The sequence below is a fragment of the Hydra viridissima genome, unplaced genomic scaffold (assembly GCF_058129835.1).
Source record: "Hydra viridissima isolate aposymbiotic clone 2 unplaced genomic scaffold, HvirCarnegie_v1 scaffold_9, whole genome shotgun sequence".
In the NCBI taxonomy this organism is placed as follows: domain Eukaryota; kingdom Metazoa; phylum Cnidaria; class Hydrozoa; order Anthoathecata; family Hydridae; genus Hydra; species Hydra viridissima.
In genome coordinates this window covers 6,450,001-6,468,922 of record NW_028324308.1, presented here as the reverse complement: position 1 = coordinate 6,468,922, position 18,922 = coordinate 6,450,001, and the positions used below count along the sequence as shown (strand labels likewise).

At 28.4% G+C, this 18,922-nt stretch overlaps 2 protein-coding genes across 2 annotated transcripts; both read left to right on the top strand.

Annotated features, from left to right (window-relative positions):
• Positions 1 to 961: 961 nt before the first annotated feature.
• LOC145185555 (uncharacterized) lies at positions 962 to 3,958 on the top strand. Its single transcript, XM_080061497.2, has 5 exons — positions 962 to 1,118; positions 1,707 to 1,928; positions 2,096 to 2,263; positions 2,465 to 2,574; positions 3,141 to 3,958. The coding sequence occupies exons 2-5, from the start codon at positions 1,715 to 1,717 to the stop codon at positions 3,285 to 3,287; spliced, it is 639 nt and encodes a 212-aa protein (XP_079917623.2). The 5' UTR covers positions 962 to 1,118; positions 1,707 to 1,714; the 3' UTR covers positions 3,288 to 3,958.
• An 11,201-nt stretch (positions 3,959 to 15,159) lies between these two features.
• On the top strand, positions 15,160 to 17,274 carry LOC145186017 (uncharacterized). The gene is made up of 4 exons (XM_080062062.2): positions 15,160 to 15,389; positions 15,542 to 15,631; positions 16,435 to 16,575; positions 16,711 to 17,274. The coding sequence occupies exons 1-4, from the start codon at positions 15,257 to 15,259 to the stop codon at positions 16,923 to 16,925; spliced, it is 579 nt and encodes a 192-aa protein (XP_079918188.2). The 5' UTR covers positions 15,160 to 15,256; the 3' UTR covers positions 16,926 to 17,274.
• The last annotated feature ends 1,648 nt before the right edge of the window (positions 17,275 to 18,922 follow it).

Here is an 18,922-nt window from a genome sequence, read left to right as displayed (position 1 = left end):
AGACGGCCGTGGATTTCAAAAGGAGTAATTGTTGATGAATTATCATCATTGGAGAAACTCCTATTCAGCATAACGAAGTTGTATTTCACTTAACAATATTCAAGCATTATAGATTCTGATTTTGGAAAGTTTAACTTTGGTCTTTTTTATTTTTATGATTTTGAACTTCGGAATATATAAACTAGATTTAGTATTATTCTAATACTTATAATAAGTATGTACTCTTTATCTTCATAGTTTAAGTTAATACATAACTCTTTTCGCATTTAACCATAAATGTTTTTAAAAATTAAGTTGAATCTTAAGCTATTGTAACTTCACTTGATTGACGAGGTTTACTCAATGGAATTTATGTCTCTGTAAATTTCCAAGGAAAGACATCTAGTTACCTATAACTAGATGTGTTGTTCCTTGTAAATTTACCAAATCCACATCTTCTACCATATCTACATCTTCTACCATATACTTTAGTTTTCTTAAATGTACAAAAAATGTAATAATACATCATAATTATATACTTGTATATAATCAATTTATATATATATATATATATATATATATATATATATATATATATATATATATATATATATATATATATATATATATTATTGATAAAAAAAGTTCTAGTTGATATGTTTTAAAATCAAAGTTTGTTTCCCTAACTAAAGGAAAATGCTTTTTGTTTGCAACATGTTCAAAAATGTATTATGATAAAAAGATACTTGGCAATGGTGCTATTAAGCATTTCTAATCCAATTTTTTAAAAACAAAAATATTGATAAAATTAGATAAGCACTAATGTGCACTAGTATTAAAATTGTGCTATAAATGTATAACTTCTTTTTTTTTTATCTTTTTTTTGTTTTAACACAATACAGAATTACAGAAAATGATATTAGTTAGAAAATTCTTAACCTTCTAAATTCAATGTGCCTAAATATTTTATTGTAAAGTAATTTTTTGGTGTGTGTCGTAAGATACATTTTTGTGCCAGTTCTTTTTCTTTGTAATTGCAGTTTATTTTTATTATTGTTATTGTTTTGTTTTGTTTTTAAATTAAAACAAGTATATCAAATAAGTGGAAAAGAGAAGGTCCTACAGTTGAGAAATAAATAGTAAGTTTAAAATATTTTGTTTCTTGCTATGATAATCTTGCTCGGAAAGTTATACTTAGCAGGAAAACTTTATCGATTTCTGTTTAATTGTCTTTCATCATTCGTATTAGATTTTTGTTTTGTTTGTAAACTAAATAAAATAACCAATAAATCTTGAGATTTAATCATAGAAAACAAGAAAATAATAGCTTTAGGTTACTGTTAATAAGTTACACTTTAAGTCAAAATACAACGCAAGTGAAATTTATGTACATTTTGTATTCAACTTCATATAGTAAAAAAAAGTGTTGCAAAGTAATTTTTAATTGTTGATTTTGACCCCCTAACAGTAATAACCATTTAATTCCTTCCAAGCTTCTTTTTAAGCAATGTTTACTCATCTGCATTCATTTTTTAAATATTTTTCTTTCTAAATATCTTTCTACAAAGAAAATTTACATTCTATTATTTAGAAAAAATTTTTTTTTAGTTATTTTGAGCGCTTTTATCATAATTTCTTTAATTAATTGTCAGTGTATACAAGTGATATTCCATGTGAAATAAATGCATTAGTGTAAATAAAAGAAATTAAACTGTTTTATATTTAAGATCATATAATGGATCTCAAATTTCGAGTACTGACATTGACTTTCATGTCTTTTGCCCTCACATTCTTGTTGATTTCAACAATGAGTACTGGATGGAGAATGGATTCAGAAAGCAGAATGATGGTTAATACTACAATAGGATTGTGGAGAATTTGTAGAGATATTATATTTGGTGCAACAGTTGACCATGATTGTTTGAGTTCACTTGCAAATCAAGCACCAAGTATGTGGTATTTATTTATATATTATTTAAAACATCTGATAGTTTGCAATCAAGATGCTTTATGTTTTAAGTGTTACTAAGTTAAGATAAAGTTTTGTTAAGGGAATTTATGGCTACAAAGTTCTATAATATCATTAGAAATTGTATTTTTTGTATTCATTTGATAGGTTGGTTCCAAGTTGTCCGTGCATTTATGATTATAGCTGTTTTGTTTAATATATTTGCTTTCTTAATTGGATTTAAAACTTTGGCTACTGCTCCTCCAGTTAAGCATCTTAATGATAAACCACCATCTACACCAATGATAATACCAGCCTTATTGATGTTCTTAGCAAGTATGATTTTTTTTCCTTTTTTTATGTTCTTTGACATACAAAAGGTTTTTAAATTTTATTTGTAAACCTAATTAGTTAATTTCAGATGTATTTGTATTGTAACTTTTAAAATGTGTATTGAAAAGTTATTTCAGTGTTGTAAACATACATCAGTAATTCTTGAAATTAATCAAGGTTTAATTTGATTATAAATTTTTCCAGCATTATTCTCACTCTTGGGTTTGGCCACATTTGGTGTGGCATCAGCCATGAAAGAAGCTCTTTATTTTCCTGAAAAACTGCCTCCCACATGGGCAAACAGTTGGGCACAGGTTTGCTCTTACTATAAATTATAATGTCAAAAACACTTTAACTAAATTAGATTTTTTTTTTAATCAGTTATTTAATACTATATATTATTTTAAAATATGTGTTATTTAAAAAGAATTCTAAAATATTTAAAATACTGAAATGTTTTTAAATGTATTAAGTTTTATTTTGAGGAGACTATCCATACCTAAATAACTCTGAAAAATGATTTTTATTTTTTTCCAAGTGATAAGAAAAAGATGTTTGATTTACACTTTGAAATTCTCTTCTCTATTTTTCTTGATGTATTTACTTCTATACATATTGTTTCATAAATAGCAGTAAAAAAAGAAAATAATAATAATCTGATAAAGATTTCTAGATAAACAGATTGAACTTAAGTAACTTTATAATAATTCCCTAAAGATACTAATGTCTGTCTATGGTGTTACTGATTATTATTACTTCTAATATATTATAGTATTTTCAAAATATCTTAACTCATTTTTGGACTTTTAGAATTAGAAACAGAATTTGATTTTTGGTGTTATTTATTAACATAACCATTGAGAAGAGCTTTTATTTATAGGTATGGGCAAAGTTGAACAGTTTACCTTCAGATCGACCTGATCTCAGAGAGATCGTTTTGAATTATGGGTATTCATTTGGGCTCGGATGGCTTGGTTTTATTTTGGCATTGTTGTCTGGTATCATAAATATAATTGCTAAATCGTAAAGTCGTCATATTTAAATGGAAGTCATAAAAACTATTTATAACGAGAGTTCTGGTATTTATACTGATCGTTTTCAAGCTGTCAATTATAAAACGTTTTTTTTTTATGCGCTAACGTGCGTCGGATGTTTTATGATACAGATTTTCGTTTTTACTGCGCTTTTGTTTGGAAATCTAATGACGTCCGTTTGTTAACTATTACGCTTTTGCACTGTGGCATTTACATCCTGATTTAATGATTGAGCTACTGTAAGGTCCGTTTCTTCTTAAATATGTGAATATTTATTGAGTCACAAATGAAACGGTTGCTCTGTGAAAGGTAGTATAAATATATCTTGGTTATTTTTTATAAAGGTGTAGGTTAATTTTGTTTGATATGTTAAAATGTTTGAACTTTGATACATTGAATATAGACATTTTCTAACGTAATTTATTTACTAAATATTTTGATATACTCCTGTGAAAAAAGTGACGTATTCAATTTTAAAAAGGCATTTCCTTTTATTGTAAATTTAGGAGAAGCATGTTTTTTTTTTTGTTTTTTTTTTATGATGTGTTTTTATCTACTTAAATATTCTTTTTGTATTGATTTTTTTTTAATTAGACGCTTCTGTTTATTCCAATGTAAATGGCTTTTGTACAATAATGCTTCGGATGATGATTTTGTTCCAAAATGTTTGATTATCTTCGATGTTCTAAGTAAAAATCAATCTTTTTATTAAATTTATAGATAATTTATAAACATGGATGTCCCTTAAGAGTAGTGGTGTGCTGGCTCTTATAATTGACCACTTTAGAGCAGAGTTTGAGACCCCGAAGAAAAATGGCTTCGGTTTCCATTTTTTTTAAGATAACGAATTCTAGTCTAAAATCTAAAAATAATAAATAAGCATAAAAATTCTGGTGATCATTTAATACAATAGTTAAATTGGAATTAAAATGGAAGAAATAGAATTAAATGGCTTAGGCTCTTCGTAAAATAAATTTTTTAAACAAAAGTTTCAAATTTGATCGTATCCTTCATACTTTTCATAGTTCTTAATCTTAAGCTACATTAGAATTTAGAGTAAAAATATGAAGCTAAATCCTAGATACTATTAGTAATGACTCTTAGAAACTAACTGGATCTAATTTTGAGAATTCCATTTTTATGAAAATTAAAAACTAATATCACTTTTTAAACTCAATAGTGGACCAGGGTTCATTTAAAATCGTTTAAACTCGTTTTAAATTTTATCTTCCAAATTAAATTATATTTCTTTTTATAATGATACTTTTATCTTACCTGCATAGTAGCTACACTATAAACAAAATTAAAATTTTTAATGTGTAACTTTTATATTTAAACTTTACTTCTTAAAAATAATAAGAAAAAACTCAAAATTAACTTATTCAGCTATAAGTTACAGTGTGTCCTTAAAAACAAATTGCCTTCCAAGCAAGTTTTCTTTCAAAAATAGAAAAATAGTTACTCTACGCTAACTTAAGTTCGGGTCAATGCAACAATTATACTTGCAACAACTTTCATAATATCAGGGTACAAGTTGAGTATTTGTCAAAAAGCAGCTCATTTTTGCTGACTTTTGGATATAAAATGAAGAAATTTTTTAAAATTCGTTGTTTTACTTTTCTCTGTCTAAAACAACTTTATAATGTTAAAAATGGACAATTTTTCTAGATTTGCGAGTGTATAATTTAATATCTTCTCGTACAAGTCACCAAATGTAGTCTTCTACCATACTTTCGTTGTAAGATCCCAATATGCAATAGCTTTTAACCAAGGTCTCAACGAAGTCCTCATAATTGTCAACCTTGTTATTGCCAAGAAACCTTTGTACCACACCAATAAAACTTTCACAGGCTTTCTTCTCCTTCCTTGTAAGCTTCTCTGGAAATTCTATTAACCTCTTAACTTATGGTCCAAGGAAGACACCAGCTTTCACCTTTACCTCTGATAATTTGGGAAAGAAGTCTTGAAGATGGTTTAAGGCCGTAGAGTCTTTGTCAAGACCTGTAACAAATTGCTTCATCATCCCTAATTTGATGTCTAATAGAGAGGAAATAAAATCTCTTGAGGATTCACCAAATGGCTCATATTGGACATTGTACCTTTCCACCAAGAACTCAGTCCTTTCAGGCCAGTCTTTTTTTTTTTGTATAGTGGATAGTGAGCATTTTTGCCAGCCACCACTTCAGCAAGATCATATTCTTCTTCACTGCCTTTAGTGTCTCTTAAGCTGATGGTTTTCTATTGTTATTTTGTATTGCTTTCACATGTTTTCTTTATTTTACCAAAGACGTTTTTGAAATGAAACCTTCGCCAAGATTCTTAGCTTACTAGAAAATTAATAGTACCTTGTATTATATTATGTAAAAGCCAAACTTTGAAATTCGTCATCCTGATCACAAAAAGTGAAGTTTCAGGACCGAAATTGTTTTCATTCATGTTGCTTAGTTACAAAGAACTGAGAAATTATAGTTTTGAACCCATTAATAAGAAAAAACCAAAACACTAAGGGGAGCAGTAACACCAACTTGCTAATTGCTCGGATCCAAAATGAGGTTTCCACAGAGTTCTTCATCTATAACTTTTTCAAAGTTAAACTCGTTATCCGAAGTGTTAGTAGAAGGAGATGAAATCCTCTCGATTTCTGCTACAGCTGTAATTTGTGGTCCTGGTTTCTTTATTCTGATAGCTATACCACATCTTACATCCTTTTCCTTGATTTTTTGTTCGTCCGTTAACATTTTTTAGATTTTCCACATTTCTCCACACACATTTAATAACCTAACTTGTGAACTTGCTTTATCAATAAGAACTGGTTTTAGCTTTAAATGCGTTTAATCATCCAATATATGCAACTCTCTCTCTCTCTCTCAAATATTGAGCTAGAGGAAACTGAAGAAAATGAATTTCTAATTTACTTTCTTCAGTTTCCTCTAGCTCAATATTTAATTTCCTAAGTGTGGTTATTATATTTGAGACATTATCTGTGACAATGCACAACACATGACGTTTTTCAACTTCATACTCTTCCAGAATATCTTTAACAAATTTATGAAGGTACTCGCTATTATACGTGTACAAGGTTTATTATTGGCATCGATAAATATTACATTTCCCCCAAGCAATTCGTTCTCAAACTTGTACGTCCATTTTTAAATATACAAAAAGCCTTTTTAATCAGTTTTTAAGAGCTGATTTTTCTCCTTCAGCTTTTTGTATTACCAGACATCGAACTACAGTGAGTTGCATAAACATAGAGTTAGTTGATTTTTAATATGATTTTTTTTATGTTTTTTTTTTTTAATTTAAAGCAAACAAAGTTAATAATTTAAATTGTTTTAAATTTTATTAATAGTGGTTTTATAAACTAAATTTAGAAAAAAAATTTTTTCAAAAAAAGAATTATAATAATACTTTTTTTAACAGTTGTATATATTTCTCATAAAATACTATTTTATGAGAAATATATACAACTGTTAAAAAAAAACAAACAAAAAACGGAAAAAAAATATAGTCAGGGTGCATTTTTATATTTTGTATGCGCACCACGAACTTTCACACATGCATGAACACGTCTAGGCATAGGATTCAACTAGTCGGATGCATAATTCTTTTGGAAATTCTTTCCAAAGCTTTTCTAAGGCCTGCTGTAATTGCGCAACATTGGCTATGCTCTCTTTGACCAATCTCTTGTCTATTCAAGCCCAAATGTACTCGATGGGGTTGAGATCTGTAGAACAAATTGACCAAGACATTACCGCTTTGTTTTTCCGATCAAGCCACTCTTTAACCGAGATTGCAGTGTGAGCCGTTGCGCCATCGCGCTGAAAAATCCATCGTCTTCCGTAAAAAGCTCTAGCTGTTGGCAAAAGTTTACTTTCGAGAGTCTCTTTGTAGTTGTACTGGTTAATTCTGCCGTTATAACTGTTGTATGATCATGTTCCTTTATGGGAGAAGCATCCCCATATTCCGACTGATCCTCCTCCGCCTTCTATCCTTGGTACACAAAAACGCTCTTTGAGCTTTTTACCAGCCAGCCTCTTGATGATTAATCTTGACTAGCGATTTGAAAGCTGAAACAGCTTTTCTGCCCATTTTTGTCTTTTTACTATACCAAATAACTACCAATGCGAATAACTCAAGATATGAAAATGATAACTTAGTTTTATTTTCGCAAGAATATTTATATAGTTCGAAAGAGATCAAACACCAAATTTTAGATTGCTCGGATAACATTTCGTTGAGATATTTCAACTTAAGTCGTTAGATGATTTTAGTTGACTCTATTTTTTTGCTACATTAGAAATACAAGTATGTTCTAATTAAATTAATAATTACTCAAGACTGGTTTGCCTAACGAGTTCGAATTATATACCATTTGGTAGAGAATCAATTAATTAAAACATGTAATACGGTTTTAATCGTATTAATTTGTTGGTTTCAAAGATTATTTTGAAAAAAAAAAATTTCCCATAAAAAAACTAGTGACTATATTTATGCAACCCACTGTATCGAACTTAACTTTTAATTTTTTGCCATTTTACCTAGTAAACCTAGCGTATCTGGCTTACAGAAGACAGAATGAGGAAAGGAATTTTTTACTACTAATTCAACGTATATCGTAAACTGAACTAATGTCACGACCAGCTGGTTGCTGCTGAAAAACTGGCAGAGGAACTGACAGAGCTAGATTTTTTTCTTTTGATTTTCTTCCTTTTTTGCATTTCTTCGAACCCTGCAGCGCAGCATGGGCCGAGACATATTGGAAAAATAAAGTAAACCTTTTATCTCAGCCCATCTATAAATTAAGAGGTAAATTAATAATATAGGTCTATAACTAATATTTAGGTTGTAACACAATTTCAAGTACAGGTCTCTGGGGTTTAAAAATACACAAAAATAAGGATCGATATGAAACCGTAGAGAATTAAAAACGCACATACTGTATGATCAAGAAGGGTCATAAGCTTTTTTTTTATTTATTTATATAGCAGATAAAAGCGTAAACAAAATAAATAAAACGAGACAGCTTTGTTACTTTTTTTCTGAAGGTTAACTATTTGTTTACTATCTTGATAATTCAGGTCTTCTTTCAGACTAAACGATTGCATTATTAAACAGAATGGAAACTGTTAATAGTTTCTGAATAGAAGCCTAAAATGCTTTAACAGCTTAACAGAAGCTCAAATGCGTACCTTTGTTTAACCTGCAATATTTTTAACGCTGCCCCAGTTAGACATTCCGCGCGAGATCAAAGCCACTAATTGACATTGAAATATCGTGAGCAAAATTGGATCATTCATATGGATCTAAGATTGGTCAACTTTAGGATTTTAAGATAATATAGGAGCGCTACCAAGGTCTTTGTGACAAACACATTAAAACACTGTTTAGTATCAATGATTATCGCCTCCCTCCTCCAACACACTTTTTTTGCATCAATCAAGTTTTTTAAAAGCTGCAAAATTATCCAGTTTATCGAAAATTTTTTTTAAAACGTTACAAAATTTATGTATTGTGAATCTTTGCAAAATGTGAGTCATAATTTTGTCTTACTCTTATTATCCATCGCACTCATTACGCATGCTCCATACAATAAATGGTTGGAGTTAAAAGGATTGTTCAAGTTAACAGGTGTTACAGTAACTTTCTTCGTGAATCCACGGTAACGCGTCCACTTTAAATTAGGTTCAGTCATTTAAATAGTATTTTTTTATGTGTATTTATAATAAATTTTTTGATTTATTTTTCCTTCCTTATTTAATTCTTTAAAATATTACGTGAAAAATGATTAAAACTGTTGTTCAGATCGCATTAACAATTTAAAATTTCCAATGATAAAAGTTTGTAAATTGTCTAAATTTTGTAAGAACCAAAAATATGACATTGCAAAAAATGTGCAGCTTTCAGAAAAATATCTGACAGCAAATTTTAATTTACCTCAAAGAAGGTAAGAATTCAACAAATATTTTTTTCCCCAGTGTAAATTATATGCTATATTTATATGCTAGATTTATATGCTAGATTTATATGCTATATCTATATGCCATATTTATATGCTATATTTATATACTATATTTATTGTTTTACAAAATATGGCTAACATTTATTTTTGCCAAACTTAAATTATACTTAAAAACAAATTTTTTTTTGTAAAAAATTCAAACATTATGAGAGAATTGAAAATATTTCCGTGGCAGAGCATTAAAAGTTTACGAACTCTATTTGAACATAAACTTTCAATTCAAAATAATAGAAAGGTCATTCAGGATCACCCACTTTCGGTTGGTTATTCTAAGAATATCGGGGTTTTCAATGATGCAAAAAAAATAAACGTTGGCTTTTCTTTTGAAGTTGTTGTACTAAAGTTTATGTGTTAAGTTTTAAAAAGTATATATATATATATATATATATATATATATATATATATATATATATATATATATATATATATATATATATATATATATATATATTTTTAATCAGTTGATAGTGATATATTTTGAAAATATGACTACATTTACTTTTTGAATTTTATGGTTCCAATTTTACGGAAGCAAAAAAGAAACTTTCATCGGGTAACACAGACCAACACATTTAATGTGGACTGTTCTGAAACTATTTTTTAGCAATTTTGGCGTGCTGAATTCAAAACTTTATATATTTTCTTGATTAGCTCTGGTATTCTTTCTATCGAATGCCTACTTCTGGCAAAATGTTTTAGCCCATTTTGACAATATGGGATTATCTTTTTGGAATAGTATTAGAACTGGTTATCTTTTATAATTGCTTATGTTTGTGGTTGCTATGTGTAATACACATTGTTGTTGTGTGGAATACACAACATTCTGTTAGAAAACAAGGAGTTTTTATTAAGTACCCCCGTGCTTTATCTTTTATAGAATAATACACTGACATACATTTTATAGACATACACTGAGCCATTGGGATAAAAAAGATTTACCAGTGAGGGAATATTTGACGTTTGGAGCAAGTAGTCTTGCGAGTGAACTATCAAAAGGAGTTTTCTGCATGTTAAGTTATTCTTAATGAAAAGTTTGTTAAAATATTGGAAGAAGATGGCGCATGCTTCCGATATATATTTTTAAATTGCGTAAATATAAAAAATTAAAAGATTGATATTTATGATGGTTCTAAAGTATGACAAAATGTTTCAAATTTTATGAATATTAATAAATTAGTTGCCTAGTCATTACAATTTGATTGTTAAAAGAATGCTAGAAAAATCCTAATTCATTGGTCCAAGAAAGAGCAGAAATCTTTATTTTTCAATAGACATTAAGGCAGATTTTCAAAAGTTTTGAGTAACGAGCAGAGAGAATGATTTCACCAGAAAATTGAGGTAACGGAAAAACATACCATGAAATTATTGCTTTTTCTATATTACAATTTCGGAATTTTGAAAAACTAGAGCTAATTATGAAAACCAGTTTTCAATTTAGTACTCCAGAATCATTTTAAATGAGTTTGGAAGTCTTACAAACTTCAAAGCTCCAATTTTTTTTTTTTTTGGTTTTTGTAATCGAAAGCATGAAAATACGTAACAATCAACGCAGTTTAGAGTGGACGATAATTTTTTTTGGTTGTTACCAGAACGGAAAATAAATTGAATCAACTTGGCAGAGTTGAAATGTGAGTTAGGAGGACATTAGTAAGTACAAACATTTAATTACATATTATAGTTTTTATACTTGTGTTCAGAATGTTCATGTTCAGAATGGTCAATACAGTGATTGATGTAAGATATCAAAACTAATTGAACTAAGAGACGATATTCTGAATAATAGTTTTATCAAACAAAACGCACAAAGCCTCCCTGTTTTTTCAAATCTGCAAAATACAGGAAAATATTTCAAATTATTTTATTGAGTTTTAAATGCAAAGAAACATTTACCAAAATGGCTAAAAACTAAAATTCTTTTTAAATATTTGGATTAGATGATGGTAGTGCTGCAGAACTTTGCAGAAACAAAACTACTTTGAAGTATGCTTTTCTACCTACAAAATCATTACACAAAAATTACCCAAAGTACTTAAAAAAAGTTATGCTAAAGAAAGAATCCAAGTGATTTTAGACGTTGGTACCAGTGAGAAAGTAATAATACTGGACATTAACCAAAACTCACCATCTAGTGCTAATGATAGTAGGTGAAAAAAGGTTCAGAATTAACAAATCATGAAAAACCAAAAGCCAAATTGCATACATAATATAATCTGTATGGTGTTTGATAACACAGCAACCAAGACGGACCACTTAAGTGCCGCATGTAATGACATCTAGTCAATTCTATAAAATAAACTGCAGACTAAGTATCATAGTCTCGGAACTCTTGTATGTATGATTCTACCATCAATGATACTTCGAAGTTGGTATCGGAAAAATGCGTCCTACCAAGAACGATGCCAATTCGGTATCAGTATCGTAGGATGGGTATTGTAAAAAATGACTGCTCTAGTGACTACACGATACCTTCCGTACCGAGACTCTGATGCTTATTGCAGACAGAAGTAAAGCAGCATCAAGTTCAATATAAGAAGCTTCTGAAACTTCTTTTCAAATACATTGGACCAGAACATTTAAAATTGCTTTTGGTACCAGCATAAGGTGATATTATTATGAATTTTTTTTTCTAAAACTTGTCAGGTTTAAAGCATCAGGAAACGAAGTACATAAAGATACAGAATAATTTGGCAATATACATAATTACATCAAAATTTCTTTAAATGTACTATATTTGCTTAGGCAAATAAAAAACAAAGATACATTTTTAACTTTGGTTGATATTTTACTTTGTAAACACTGGTGTTTATGTTGTCTTTCAAAAACTATTTATTCGTTATATCACATATGAAAACTCATAGGAATTTCTTTTGAAAAATTATTTATAAAACTTATATGAAAATTTAATGTCGAAATTTCCAACGTTTTTCTTTACACGCGATTATATGACAAAATAAGCAAATTGACAGTACAATGGTTACAGAATTGCCCATGATCATTAACGTATAAACGATTCTGAACCCTACGCATTTAGATATTTCCATCTATTTTCCATCGGTATTATAATTCTAGTTTAATGATAATAACTATTTCATATAATAAATAAAAACTGGTTTTCAAACGATGACATTACGAGTGAGAACGTTTTAAATATTTCCTAAGCCAATTGTTACGTCGAAAAGCTAATTGAAAGTTCTCCGGATATTATAAATAAAAGATTACACTTTTATAGCTCCACGGATTAAACGAATAATTGGTTTTTCTGTGCGAATCAGAAAAGTTTAAAATCTTTTAATATGTTGTTATGGAAGAAATAATATTTTATAGAAATTTTAAACTGATTAAGATTAATAATATTAAAATCATTACTTGCTGATCTGGCAGTCTGACGTGATCTATTTTATTTGTTCTTGAAGCCCGTTATAATATTACAATTAAAAACAACATAGATTTGATCGTTAAAACTTGCACTAAGAAAAAATTTATTTATTTTTTCGAATTGGAAAGGCAAAAATTCTGGATTTATTATTAATATCAAAGTCCAAAAACGGTTTTAAAAAACAGCGTAATATAAGTATACTTAACTGCGCTACTTATGACTGGAGCCGCGGAGTTTAGTTTGGGGGCATTTTTAACATAGGTCTGTAAATCAAACATGGAACTAAATCCAAAAAATTGTTTAGCACTGTATTTAAGTTAGAAAAGCCTCAGCTCACCCGATTCTGAATATGATATAATTTATATGTAAATACTATATATATATATATATATATATATATATATATATATATATATATATATATATATATATATATATATATATATATATATATATATATATATATATATATATATATATATATATATATATATATATATATATATATATATATATATATATATATAATGTTTAAAAACAGGTTCATTAGTAACTTCAGGTGTGGTGCGTAACTGTAAATTTTCCTTTCATTTTTTTTCCGAAAAAATTATAATTACATTTTTTTTCGGTTTACATTTTTAATGGTAAAAATTAGGCCATGACAAGCGGGAGTGCATGGTTTTAGTCTTTGCCTTATGAAACATATTATGAAACATAATGATTAGATGGACCTAAGTCCCTAATTATGTCTATTTCAATATAATTTGTTTTAAACCCAGTTAAATGCTATCATTTTTGGGTGCATAATCTTGGATCTTTATTCTTTACTGGTACCTTCGTAATCAAAAATCACGTTAAGCATTCATTTAGACTTTTATAGTGCAACACATTCATTTAGACTTATATAGAGTGCAACACATTCATTTAGACTTTTATACAGAGTGCAACACATTCATTTAGACTTTTATACAGAGTGCAACACATTATTTACTACACAACTATAAAATACCTATGAATTACAAAATTTGTAATTTTTCTATATACAAATTTTTTCTGTTATATATTAATTTTGATTTGCTTAACAAAAGAAGACACAATGTAATTGTTAATTCTAATTTGATTCTGATCGCGGACTTACTAAAAAAGTCACCGCCGCCGCCGACTCCTCCAATTCTGCGACAAGTCTAAGGCAGTTTCATTTGGATAACATAATATAATAATATAATGTAATGATAATTAAACGCATTCATGTTTTGTATGGTGCAATATTTCTAAATATTATTTTTATTCTTGCTATCATTGTTACAAATCTTTTTATAAAAAAAAAAACACCAATGTGAAGCTGAAATTTTTATACAAAAATCGAGACTGGCGACGTTAATAAGTATTGAAAATTAAACAATAAAACAAAAGAACCAAACATTCCTCAGTTAAAAGCAGCGCTTCACCGTCGTGTCACAGTAAAAGTTGTTAATATAAACTTGTTTTAAGATATCTATTTAGAACAGTTAGCCGTAAAACTTTTATAAACAGAAAACTGGCGTTTTGCAATTTTGCGTTACTTTTTATTGGCTTTTTTGCTTTTATTGACTTTTTGGAGTCGGTTGTTTGGTAAATTTTTAACATAAAATCTTTTTTCGTCAATTTTCAGAAATCGTTTATTTAAATAGCGAATACGAAGTTGAAGATACAACGACGTTGTAGGTTATTAGTTAATTTGTGTTATAAGTAGATGTTACGTTCTAGATACGAAAATATATCTTAGATTGAAAAAATGTCGTAAATTTAAAACGTTTAGAAAGAAAATTTAGAGAAATTTTTATTTGGAAGTCATCATAATTAAAAAACTGGTTCAAGAAATTGACACTTTTTTTTTATAAAATCCTTTCTCAGTTCTGGTAGCTGAAACTCTTGCTGTTTATGCACATAAACTGCAAAAAATTTCTTTATTCTAAGTTTACTTTTTACCTTTTCGGAAAAAGAAGCCCAACTTGATTTACAATTTTTACTTTTTGTATGTTATGAAACGCAAAAAATTGCTGCGAAAAAAATAGTAAAAATTAATTTTACTATTATAACTATTTATACCATTTTAGTTTATTAGAATTATAAACCATGTTAAAGTTGTAAAGGTTCTGGAGTAAAAATTAAAGTTTAAAATGTAAAAGATGTACATTTGCAACGCGATGATTGAAAAATCCGTTACTTTCTATTTTTTTTTAAAAATCGCGCAGAAGTGTGACGATCTAAAATATCCGTATTCATGAGTATAGATTCACGAGTATAGATTAGCTCTACGCTTTCAATCTTCATTCACATTTTATCGCAAGTGTGATTGAATGGGTTAACCAAAAAGTATAAAACTTTAGAATGATTTGCCATCTTTCAATAACTGATTCAAATCGTTCGACATGTTTAAATTGTGCGGGCATCAATACAACATTTTGTGAACAAGAGAACATATTCACTATTTATTTACGTAAAAGAAAATTTTTCTTCTAGGTTCTAAAAAAGAAATATACTTATAAATATATATATTTAAAAGATTCTGCGTTTTGCTCATCATGGAATGTCTCTTTCGATTCATTCAGTACATCACAGCACTTTTCATCTTGGGTTGTCTAGGGCTGGTAACCACTGCAGGAGCTTTAGATTATTGGTGGATTAGCGATTTGGGACTTCTCAAAAAGACAAATGGTATTAAAAAATTTGCTCTCATTTTCATTTTGATTTTTTACTAAAAAATTTGTAATTGTGGTAACTAAAAGATTTATTTGATATCAGCGATATTCGTTCAATGAGTTCTTTTTCGTTTATTTTTTTTCTATACTCTTACATTTTTATCATAGGATTGTGGAGAGAATGCATAAAAATGATAACAGAAGACACTTACACTTGTACGAGATATCCTAATCTTTTCGAGTTTTCTTCTCATAAAGGTAGTTTTGACATTTTATTTCAATACGAACTTAGCAACTGTTTTTGTTTTTGCGAACTAAAGTTGAAAGCTATTTATAAATAGCAGTTACCAAATATGCGGTTGCATAAGTGGGCTTATCTAGAGCTAAATGTTTTACAAGGGGTCATAGTCTCGCAAATAATTACAATTTTCAATATAATATTTTTCTATTTTAAAAAAATACCTGCCCATAGTCATGCTAATATAGCAATGCTATATAGTGTATTTAACGATTGGAATAATTGCGAACTTACATTTATAAAAGAATAAATCGGTGTTTTCCGAGAATGTCGACATTAAGATGAAATTACAATAATGGATTGAGATAAAAAGAAAAAAAAAAAACGAGAGGGGCCCAGTGGTAAATGCCGAATTTGCAGGCCTTTCTTTTTGCATATGGCGAGCAGTAATTTTATCTACATTTAACGAAAGGTTATTTCTCGTGTAATTAATCTTATAATTGATTTGGTTTTGTATATGATTCGTGTATAAAGCTACGTTCATAAAGTTCTGTTGCTCTTCTATTCCTTTCTTACTCTAATGTATATTTCTTAAGTACATATTTAATCACTGTAACCTCAATACAAGCTAAGATTGAACTTTTTCATTTTGTATTCCATAAAACAGGATACACTTTAGAACATAATTTTCTCCAATAGATTTATTTCGCACCATAATTATTTATTAAAAGATAATGATGTAGTTTTATCAATCGATCTGCAGCTGCGATTTATAGCGAACTATCGTTTTTTTTTTTTTTTTTTTTTTTTTTCTTTTTTACAGATATGGATATTTTGTTGTTGTCTCTCTGCGCATGTGCTGGCTTTATGAGTATAGCGTTTGTTAAACTTTTATGCAGCATTTGTCAAAAGTACCCATCAAAGTGTCTTATTCTTTTTGAAACTGTAGTGGCTTGTTTGGGAGGTATATTGAAAGATCGTTTTATCTTTTTTGCATTATATAAACATTTTTTTGTTTGTTTTTCTTTCGCTTTTATTGTAACTTTTTTACGCCAAAAAAAAAAAAAAAAAAATTAAACATTAAAATCTGTTTATTTAGCTTTTGCATGTGGCTTCGCATTGTTTTGGGGTTTGTATAAAGTTGAACGCAGTCCAATTACCACGTTAGGGTTTGTATTCTACTTGTTGTATGGAGCAATCGGACTTGCCGTACTTGCTTTGATATTCTCCATTGTGCTGCTCTGTATTCAAGCTCCAGGAGCATACAGAATAACAAAAAAAGATGACGAAATTATAATGCTTGCCCCGCGCTAAAAAGGAGGTATTTTTTTAAAGTTGCGAAGACGACAAAAATGAGAAATTTTTCAGTAGTATAGAAATTTGGACATTAAAAGGATTTACGAAGATCCAATTAAAAAGAATTGTTTTCGTCTCATGATTGAAGACTACCATATTTCAACTGATTAAGTCTATAAGCATAAAGAACCGATATGAACTGGTTACACACAAAAACGGTAAGCTTTAGCACCAAGTCAAAATGACAGGTTCTTTTTATTTGAGACTCTCAAATCAATGGCTTTTTCCTGCTATTTTGAAGTTTTATATAAGTTATGTGCGATATAAGTTATGTACGATATTGTGTTTGAGTTTTTCAAAAAAGTTACTTAAGTTATTGTTTATTTGTTCCTAGCTGGAAATCCTTTGCAAAAAAAACTTTATTCCTTTCAATAGTATTTTGAAATATTTTTTCTTAAAATGGATAATTTTATCTAATTATTGACTCATTTTAATTAAGTTTTATTTCCTCATGCACACTTCTCAATAAATACCAAACTACTGATTCGTAAATGATAGTAAAGAATGTTCTACATTTTATGTTTATATAGATTATTGCAATGGAAGTTAAACTTTTTCTGTTACTGAGTGTTAAAATGATGTTTTCTATTTTTAATTTAAGCTCGGATTAAAAATCTTTTCTAGGAACAATTAAAGAATATAAAACAAAAAGGTTCCGAGTTTCCTACAAAATATTAGAAATGATATACGGACAAGCGTTAAAAGTATCGGCTGGACATTCATATCAGATTGTGAAAGCTATGAAATAGTGAAAATTGCTGGTCTGAGTCCTATTAACGCTCACAACGTAGTTCTTTTTCCAAAATTTTACTGGACGTTGAGAACTATTCATAAATTCCATGAGCAAATCAGAATATTTTAATGTTTACTTTTAAAATATTTCTATTTGCTCATGGAATTTTTGAGTATTTAATAGTTTAAATGAAAATTTTAGATAACTTTATTGTACAAATTCAATATCTTTAAAAGTAGGAGCTAGACGATCGACAAGAGTACGCAATTTATGTATGTATGTATGTATGTATGTATGTATGTATGTATGTATGTATGTATGTATGTATGTATGTATGTATGTATGTATGTATGTATGTATGTATGTATGTGTGTGTGTGTATATGTATGTATGTATGTATATCTTTATATATGTATATTTACATATATATACATATACATACATAAATATATATAAGTATATATGTATATGTATGCAGTTGCTGTAGCATGTATAGCAATTTCGAGGTCTATGCTAGCCTCTGTAGGGCTAACATTTTAGAGAGAAAAGTGGGGTATAAGCAACTTTCATCTTAATTGTGTTTTATACCATATAATTATGATGATTTAGCTGTACTACAAAAATGTTCTATTAAAATATTGTCTTAAGGGATATAACATTAAAAATGCTTCTTTAACATATATTAGCCTTTTAAGCAACGAATAAAAACTTATACTATAATTTAAAGAAAATCTATTACAAAAAACAAAATTGTATTTGTTACCATTTTTATACAAATGTCTCATTTCGATTGTGCTTTCCAATCAAATTTAAGCGTTTTTTCTCTGGACTCCAATATATATTTATTACAAGTTTATGACACTTTTTATAGCCATATCTATTTTGTGATGCCTTTGTGACTTCTAAAAATTCCATAATGATCTGCTGTGATTGCCAGTTTATTGCAAACATGTTGTTAAAATCTTTCAATTTAGTATAAAATTTATCATTTCTTCTAAGCCCTGAAATTTTATTTAGAATGGATGCTTTTTCTATCAGTTTATTCACTCTTAAGAAAATTGTCTATTTCAATTGTTGGAAAACTGAATTTATGCCATACATTTTCAATTTCAGTGATAACTAATCGGTAACATTCATGAGAAGAATTTGACACTTTGCCGTTAGCATCTTCATTTCTATGTACATAATAGCAATATTTTATATATTGTGATGTGGTGCAACC